The sequence below is a fragment of the Coffea arabica genome, chromosome 2c (assembly GCF_036785885.1).
Source record: "Coffea arabica cultivar ET-39 chromosome 2c, Coffea Arabica ET-39 HiFi, whole genome shotgun sequence".
NCBI classification, from domain to species: Eukaryota; Viridiplantae; Streptophyta; class Magnoliopsida; order Gentianales; family Rubiaceae; genus Coffea; species Coffea arabica.
In genome coordinates, this window is record NC_092312.1 from 38,449,340 (window position 1) to 38,459,032 (window position 9,693).

Sequence of the window (9,693 nt, forward strand, 5' to 3'; positions counted from 1 at the left end):
ACACTCTGCCTCTAACACCCCCTGATCCCCAAACTCCTTATAAAATGCAAAAATCAATTTCCCCTGATAGTCCCGCAGCAGCCCCCCACCCGTGGCCTTCCCTTGAATCACACTGGCGTCCGAATTCAATTTTAACTTTCCACAGGGCGGCTTATTCCAGGCAATCGCACATGGGATCTTCGCCTAGGATCACCTCTGACCAACCGCAGCCACTCACAATCTGCATCACCCCTGAACTGGGACCGATGAAGCCTATTAGCCTTCCCCAACTGTTCTATAAAATTATCCACATCTCGAATTATCCCATTGACCTCCCAACGCCCTCCTTGAAAACGCTCCCCGTTCCTAGCCAACCAGATAAACCAACACACCACAATTGGCAATATCACCCTAATATGATTCTTCGCCGATGCATCTGAAGTTAGAAACCAAGCAATGAAAACCGAAGCCATGGTAGTGCAATTCCGCAACTGAAACCCAAAACGACTAGACACTTGCTTCCAAACTTGCGACGCAATCGGACCTGTCACAAACACATGCAAGAGATCCTCCTCCTCCCCATAACAACACCCACACCTGGAAGGAAATGACACCCCCCGCGATTTCAGCACCACATCCAAAGGAATAAATTGTCTGACCAGACGCCATGCTAAGAACGCCATCTTTGCTGGCAAAGCTGGCTGCCAAAGGAGAGAGTCAACCAAGGAGGGACTCCTCCGTTGGCGCAGCACCTCCCATGCCGACTTCACCGTAAAAAGACCTGATGGAGAAGGCGCCCACACCAATCTATCCTTCTGGGAAACCTCAAAGGGAATCTCCTTGATCACCAAGATAACCGACTCCGGCACCCACTGGGCAAGACGAACCTCATCCCATCCATCGTTAGTAATAAATTCCGACACAAGAAAACGCGGCTGCTCCATTCCAGCCACCACCACCTCCAAAGGTTCATCGAAAGCCCATCTATCCTTCCAAAAGTCCACCAGACCTTCCCCAATACACCACCTAATCTTCGGCTCCACCACTAACCTTATCGCCTCTAGGCGTCTCCAAGTAGGTGAAGGGCGGGCAGACGAGGCCTCCATCGGGTGACAACCAGCACTGTATTTTACATGCATGAATTCCGCCCAAATGGAGTCACCACTCCGAAACCTCCACCATAGTTTAGCCGCAAAAGCCCTAGCCATGTCCTTAAAAGATCTGAAACCCAAACCCCCTTCATCAGTCGGGAAACACAACTTCTCCCATGAGGCCCAATGCAACCGCCTCTCCCCCTTATGATCCCACAAAAAGGAGTTACAAATATTACCCAAGCGTGTGAGCACCGCCTTTGGAGGGTTTAGCACTTGAAGCAAGTACATAGGCAACGAAGCCAGAACATGCCGCGCTAAAACCAGCTTCCCCCCAAATGAGAGCAACTTGGTACTCCAGTGCCCAAGATGCACCCGCATTTTAGCCACTATGCCGTCAAACAACAAACTCAAACGACGCCCTTTGTAAATAGGAGCACCCAAATACGTAAAAGGGAAACCCGCCCTATGAAAACCCAGGACCCTCGTTACCATCTGCTCCTGCCCCAGAGTGGCTCCTGACGCCAAGAAGAAAGCACTCTTATTGACATTTACCTTCTGACCTGATGCCTGCTGGTACTCCTCAAGAAAATCCTTGATCACACTCAGGCATTCTTCAGAACATCTCGTAAAAACAAGCATGTCATCTGCAAACGCAAGATAAGGCACCTGAGACCCGGCCGACACGAAGAACCTTTCCGGCCGACCGAGCAACAAGTGGTGCAAGCCTCGACCCAAAAATTCAGTTACTAACACGAAAAGACCGGGAGACACCGGGTCCCCCTGCCGAACACCCCGCGTCGACTTGAAAAAACCAGCAGCCTCACCATTTACCAAGACCGAAAACCAATTATTAGACACCAACCTATAGAACATATCCACCACCCTTTCCTGAAAACCGAATTGCCTCAGCATAAACAGCAGAAAGGGCCACTCAATCCTATCGTAAGCCTTCTCCATATCCAATTTTAGCATTAAATTCGGATGACGCAAGCGCCTATCTAAATCCATCACCAACTCCTGAGTGAGCAGAATGTTATCCGTTATCCCCCGTCCAGGTACAAAACCTGTTTGCCACGGAGAGACTAAAGTCGGGAGTACTCTCCCCAACCGACGAGCAACCAGCTTTGAAATTACTTTGGAGCAGGTGTTGCACAAACTGATTGGTCTAAAATCCTTCCAGCACGTGGCACCCGCAATCTTAGGCAGAAGAACAATAGAGGTGCTAGTAAAGCTCCTAGGCAAACCCATTCCCTGAAAAAAGGCCTTCACCGCCTCCAGCAAATCCGACTTAATTATCTCCCAACACCCTTGATAAAAACCGGCCCCAAACCCATCCGGCCCCGGTGCACTATCCGCCTCCAGGCCAAAAACCACCTCCCGCAATTTTGCCAGCTCCGGAAGTGCAACGAGCATCCCATTATCCGCTGCGGAAAGCTGAGGAAGCGTGAAGGGAATCACTGGAGGCTGCCACCCATGTTGCTCAGAAGCAAACAAGGAGGATACGGACTCCACTGCTGACCTGCGAATGTCTTGTATGTCCTCCAACCATGCCCCTGCCGCATCCTTAATGCGCGCCACAAAATTGGAGTTCCGACGCTGCCGATACCGCGAGTGGAAGTATGCAGTATTAGCATCCCCAACCTGTAACCATTTGATACCCGCCTTCTGTCTCCAATACGCACATTCCGCAGCCAAATTCCTAGCGTAAACCGCCTTTGCCTCCTCCAATGAAGCCCTGGCCGCAGGATGTCGGCTCGTATCAAATTCCTCCTCACGCTGTTTCATAATGTCCTCGGCATCCTTTACCTTGGCAAAAACATTCCCATAGACCTGGACATTCCAGACCTGTAAACCAACCTTCACCGCTTTCAACTTATTGTAGAACCTCACCATCCCCTCGCCCTCCACCGGCTTCGCCCAACTGCACTGAACCACCTCCTTAAAACCAGGATGGCCCCTCCAAACATTCAGGAATTTAAAAGAGCGTTTGGGATGACTCCCGTTCTGACAACAGATCAGGAGGGGTGCATGATCCGAGCGGCCCCTGGCCAAATGTGAAACATGTGAGAGATCAAATCCATCCGCCCACTCCCGATTCATCAAGGCCCTATCCAAGCGTTGCCACACCCTACCATTCGTCCATGTAAATGCAGCACCATCAAAAGGCACCTCGGACAAGCCACAAATTCCTGTCGACTCATTAAATTCCTCCATATTCCTGTGATTTGCCGGGGACCCCCCCAGACGCTCCTGCATATTGGCAATAACATTAAAATCCCCTGCCACTAACCACGGGCCACGCACCTCCCCCGACAAACCTTCCATGGCCGACCACAACTCGCGGCGCCCCACCCTCGAACATCGAGCATAAACTGCCGAAAATTGAATCGAGCACCCCGAAGAGAACCCAATGTGCATATGCAGAAGTTGTTCGGCGAATTCCCTAAAGTTCACTGTCATCTCACTAAACCAGAACACCCAAACCTTGTTATTTAGAGCCCCCCAAGCCTTATCAAACCCCAGTGACCGACGGACCACCTCCATTTGAGCAGGGTCCGACAAAGGTTCCAGCAGAACAAGTAATCGAATCTTATGAGTTTTACAAATGTTGTGCAAATATCTAATTGAATCCCGGCGAGATGCCCCATGAATATTCCATACAACAAATTTAATTGGATTTAACATTAGACCGCAAAGAATAATGAGTTTGTGATTGGGATGGAACCTGTTTCACACGAGCTTTCGCCTGCATACCTCCCTTTTGCCTTACTCCACACAAGCGCACCTCCAAGGACTGGATGTTCACCTGCTCCACTCCACTCCTCCGCCCCTCGCCACCGGTTGGTGCGTTAGGCAGCCGGTGTTGCAGCAAACCCTGAAATTTCCTTAGCTGCTCCAATGGCACAGTCTCCCCCGGAACGTCTCCGTCCGAGAGTTGACGTCTATGTCTCTGACCTACGACCCGGGCCCCACCCGCGGAACTGGAGGGAAAGCGCTCAAAATCCTGAACCTCCATATCTGAAAGTGACTGAAGAATCCTAAAGGAATTGATAAACGCCTGCTCCCCCACTGCCCTCTTCCCACTTTCCCCCCTCGCCCCTCCAAATGCTTCCTCCACGTTTGCTTTGTCCGGAGACCCTGGAGAGTCTGCCACTCGGGCCGACACAATGCTCAAACCAGCGTTCTCCTCAACACCTATCCCAGCATCACCTTCCAACCGGGACGAATCCGCCACCCGACTCGAGTAGCCTGGAGCCTCCAAGCCCGTCTCCACCGCCACGGCACAAACCTCCCGCTCCACTTCCTTCCCCGCCTCCTCCGGACCCAAACCTGGTGAAACCTCCGGATTAACATTCTCCACATCTACCCCTTCACTACCTCGTCCAGTCTGTTCACTCCCCCCAGGGCGTTGCTGACTCCCCGCACGCAGCAGAGAATCATCTCCAGGCCCCTTCACCTCAATTGAACCCTTAGGCCGGTATATTTCCACGATTTTCCCTACATCCCTACCCTCCCGTTTGTCCAGTTTGAGCTCTGGATGCTTCCTAAAACATTCACCATCTTCATGACCAAAACGTTGACAAAACCCACAGAATTTTGGCCAACTCTCATACACCACCTCCTGCCAAAACCCCTCCTGCTCCTCCCCAATCCAAACCCGACGGGGGGGCAATTTCAAAACATTCATCTCAACCAAAACCCTTGCAACCGAAGGCCGCCTGAGAGACAAAGTCGCCGAGTCAATCTTCAGACATCTTCCCAGCAAACCAGCCAGTTTGGCAATATACATTGCATTAAATAAAGGCAACAGAAGAAAAGGCAAAGACACCCATACAGGCGCGAACTTGGAATCCTGATTTGCCTTGAAGTCCAGTGTCCATTTGGATATTAGCATCTGCGCACCCTTCACAAACCAGGAACGGCGCACAAAGAGACGTGTAAAATCCTCCTCTAACGATGGTCTGATCAGAACATGATTCAAATCCAGGAGACCGACTTCACATTCTCCTTTGAGCCCAAGCGACACAAAGAAACCCCTAATGATTTCCATTGGCGGCCGACGAAACGGGAAACGACCCACCAATGCATTTTGAAAAGGAGATGAAAGCAAACTCAGCTCATGCTGGGATAACCTCAGCGCAGGCTCTCCTCGATGCATCGAACAAAACCCCAGATCAGGAACTACCGCACCCTCCTTCCGAGACCCCGCGAGCGCCTCGACGAACGATTTGACCACCGTCGCTTCGCCATTTGGCCCCCCAGTGGCCGGCGGCGGCCACTGCGGCCCCTCCATTCACCAAACCCTAGACGTTAGGATTGTTCTATATTTTCCCTTACTTTTATTATTCCCCTTTGACACCTTGTAAATTGTTTGCAGTGTAAAACGGCCTCTTGAAGATCACTTATTTGCTTCGCTGATTTCTAAATCTATAAAGTAAATGACAAGGCAAATTCCCTGTAACAAGCTTTGATGCTTAAATCAGTATGGAGTATTGAAAATAATTAAAGATGGAATAGTAAAGATGGAGAGAGTAAAAATTGTCACTAGCCCCCGCTTTATTGCTTGATCTTGCCTTTATACTAGCTCCTTGATAGGTAAGTTGGGTAGATCCATTACTAGTGAATAGTGCCTCATGCAGACACAAGACCTCGAACTCGAGATCATTTGCTGAGGTGTCACATTTAGCCTTCCTCAACACCTATATCCTCTCTTGACAAGTGTCAACTTTTTAACAAAAATTGACAAGTAAACCCTTGTCAACCCCAAGAACCAGTTTAAGGACACTTGTCCTTACCCTTCTTCAATACCATTCTAGTTTATCCTACAACTAGGAACTGTCTAATTGAGATATGAACTACACTCTTGTGAAAAGTTTCGGTGAATAGAATAACTGTACTTTAGATTTTTAAGAACCATGTAAGTAGTCTGATACCTCGTTCTTTGATTTAGTTAAAGTAGGAAAAGATTGAGTTCTATGATGAAAAGTGACTATTTAGCTAGAAATAGCCTATTCTAGTTATTTGGAATTTCTAAATAGAAATCAAACGTAGTTTTATTCAAGTAACTTCACATACCTAATATACATGTAAAAATCAATATTCTTAAAATCCGACTTTCCAATCAATATTTGCCGAACATTTGATTGCAATCATACATTCATATGAATAGAGGATAGGATCCTTGCCATGTGCTGCAATTTAGACGTTTGTTCCAAGTAAGGCCATGAGGAAATCTTGATAATCCCCTGAAGTGTCACCAATAACTGCACTATCAAGACTGGTTTTGTTGGTGTTGAAATATTCTCCCTTAACTTTCATCATATCTATCTCTGCTCGAGTTACTATCACCCTAGTCAGAGAATCCTCATCAGTCCCAAGCCCAACAATGGAAGCTCTAATCAACTGAAATTTTCAAATCAAAATATGGGATTGCAAATAGAAAATAGAAAAATAGAAATAGAAAAACCATGTAGATTATCAAGTATTCAGTAGTATCATTTATTTTTTATAGTCCCACAAAAAGTTTTACTAATTTATAAATGGGTTAAATGCACTAAACCCCCACCAAACTTTATCCTTAATTGGATTTTAACTCTCTCAACTCAATAAATAGGTATTTTGCCCCCTACTTTATATTTTAGGACAAAAGTACCTTTTCCATATTAATTATTATTTTATTTATTTTTTCTTTTTTGCCCTTTTCATGTTTTTAAAATTTGTCTCCTTCTCTTATGTGATCAACTAGTTTTTCTCTTTACTACTATTATCCATATATTAATTTTAATCTTCTTAAACTTATCTTTTATTTATTTCTATCCTTTTTAGTTTTTTGTTATTGAAAATAATAATTATCATAAAGTCTATGCTATAGTAAAATATATATTATCTATACGCATAAATTATTTCATATATTATTTAAATCAGCATATTTAGAGCTTAAAATAAATTAATTTTTAATAACAATAGCAACAAATTCAAATTGTAATAACATAGTGGTCAATCAACTATGCACTTATGTTAATATTTTTTGAAATAGTCAAATTGCTAAAATATACACTTTTTTATTATGATAGACATATATTAATTTTTTATGCTATTTAATTTGTCTTGAATTTTCTAATAGTGTAATTAAATAAAAAATGAATAAAATTATAAGTAAAAGATAATTACAATATTATAATAAACATACAAATTAGTAATACTAGTAGGTAAGTGAAATAAAATAGTGACATAAGAGAAGTGAAAAAAAAAGAAAATAGTAAACAAAAAAATAAAAGAAAGTAATGGAAAAGGAAAAATAAGGGAATGAATAAAAAAAAGAAATAAAATAAAATACCAAGGGCACTTTTGTCTTAAAATGTTAAATAGGGAGACAAGGTGCTTATTTAATAAGTTCAGAGGGTAAAGCGCAACTAAGGATAAAGTTTAGGAGGGTTTAGTACATTAGGATGTGAGAATGAAGCACACAGTACCAGTTAAATTGCCTACAATCTACATTGCCAAGCAGGACTAACTTGTCCAATTTAGTCATCAATCGAATGACACTGGCTTTTGGGTTGAATATTTCCAAGAGCAAATTACCTTAAGATGGACGGAGTGTAAAAATGAAACTCCACAAACTCAACATTCTGCCGAGTCTTATAATCTGTCTAGTAGGGAACTAAGTGGAATTGTATCAGAAACAATGCTGCCAGCTCATTTGAGTTTTGTGTTACCTCTGCAAAGTGCTTTTCAGGGGAGTCAATGCACCAAATGGCCACCTTCAAAATGGATTCCAAATTGCCTTTGCCACAATTCAAAATGTCCTGACAGAGTGTTCTGGAAAGTTAGGAAGCAAAATACTAGGAGGTGTTTGTCAAATAATTAGCTTCTTTTAGTCAGAACTGAACCTCATCTATGGAATTTCCATAGTTTTTCTTGTGATGCAGGAAAGTTTCTTTCAGCTGGAAAACACTTCTGGTGCTAAGGATGGACAGAAAATCATCGTGATCTAATTTCTTCGTCTTGATAACTTCATGTAGCTTGGCAGCTTCAGAATTGGCAATAGCAGAATCAACTACTTTCTTGTCATATATATAGGAACTGACTAAACTAACCAAAACCTGATGAAATATGCATCTATTAGTTATAACTTCTGAAACACCATATTCCAGAATAACAAAATATTTCTGAGAGCTGGAAATGGATGAATATTGAGCTATCAAATTCTAGGCTGTAAGCATTCTGAAACGCATTACAAAGAGTCTTAAACTTGAGGAAAACCAATAACAAAAAGCCAACTCTAAGAAAATGAAAAGATTCAACTGGGAAAAAATCAACAAAAATTTGCCAAAATGCATTCATGATCAGTTAAAAGGACAACAGAATTATGTTTAGTTCCACGGATATTATATGAGGGCTTAAATTTACCTTTTGGAGAGGCATTGGAACATTTGATATGATGTCTTCTTCAAGTGAACTATCGCATAGAATTGAATATGCTTGTCTTACAGCAATCAAATTGTGAGGAGATGATGCACATGCTATCTCAACAATTACTTGCAGTTCATTGACACCTTTCCTCCTGGAATTCAAGGCTTCATTTGCCAGCCTTGCATCTCTTTCAGGAGGATCACAAATCCACAGGATAACAGCTTTCTGTCACTTGATATTATAATCATTAGTTAGATAGTTTCCATGTCAGGCAATTAAACTAAGTGTTGAGTTTCTTGAACTTAAATTGAACTAATCAGTACCTGACTTCCTACCGGAAATACCAACTAAATTAGCAATGTTTAGTACAAATTCATAAAAAGTGTAGAAAAGTCTGAGTTATCCCTTTAGGGACTGAAAATCTTATTATCACCAACAATTAAAAGGAAATTTTGAAAGTTACCCTGAAGTCACCGGACAATTCAGCATTAAGATCATCAATGAGGCACTTATCGTAAAGCTGCTGATAAGTTTCGCCGATTATCCTCCTCTGACTTGCATTTCTATGTCCCAACACCTTTATGACTGCCTTTTCGTCGGTTCCCAGGCCTAACCATGAATCCAGAATACATGAACAGCACAAAACTACATTCAAACATGTAGTAGTACCAGGAGGTGTTTGTACTACTATATGCAAAAGAGAAACGAAAAGAAAACAAAAGCCACAGAATATAGATTAAGAAGAAACAGAACAAAAATTGAAAATGAAGAGATTGAATAGACCTTGGAAGGCTTTTCTGAGTCTTTCACAGTCTTGCCTTGGAGAAGGAACAACATCCGGAAGTCTTAGCGTGGCCATGGACTTTTGCAGAAAAGCATAACCTTTTTGTTCTTTTTTGGTTTTGGGTTTTATGAGAATGGATAAAATCAGTTACAAAAAATGAGTAATAAATTTGGACAATGCTATAGTGCCTATAGTAATGATAACGATATTAGGGAAACCTGCTATTATAGGTTTCTATTACCTTTAGTGACAAATCAAAATTTTTAGCGACTTTTTTAAATATTATATTAGAATAATTAATATTAACTTTAGTAAGTTTTTAATTAAAACTAGTAACTATATGCCTGAAAGATAAGTTTTAGTTAGAAATAGAAATTTACACTTTGAGTAATTTAATTTACTTATTATTTGACAAAATTTACT

At 42.8% G+C, this 9,693-nt stretch overlaps 1 protein-coding gene across 1 annotated transcript; it reads right to left on the minus strand.

Moving 5' to 3' along the window:
• Window positions 1–6,234: 6,234 nt before the first annotated feature.
• LOC113723266 (annexin D3-like) lies at window positions 6,235–9,407 on the minus strand. Its single transcript, XM_027246437.2, has 6 exons — window positions 9,270–9,407; window positions 8,950–9,095; window positions 8,484–8,711; window positions 7,964–8,176; window positions 7,790–7,879; window positions 6,235–6,476 (listed from the first exon to the last, which is right to left on the minus strand). Exons 1-6 carry the CDS (start codon window positions 9,343–9,345, stop codon window positions 6,273–6,275), a joined length of 957 nt encoding a protein of 318 aa, XP_027102238.1. The 5' UTR covers window positions 9,346–9,407; the 3' UTR covers window positions 6,235–6,272.
• Between the last annotated feature and the right edge of the window lie 286 nt (window positions 9,408–9,693).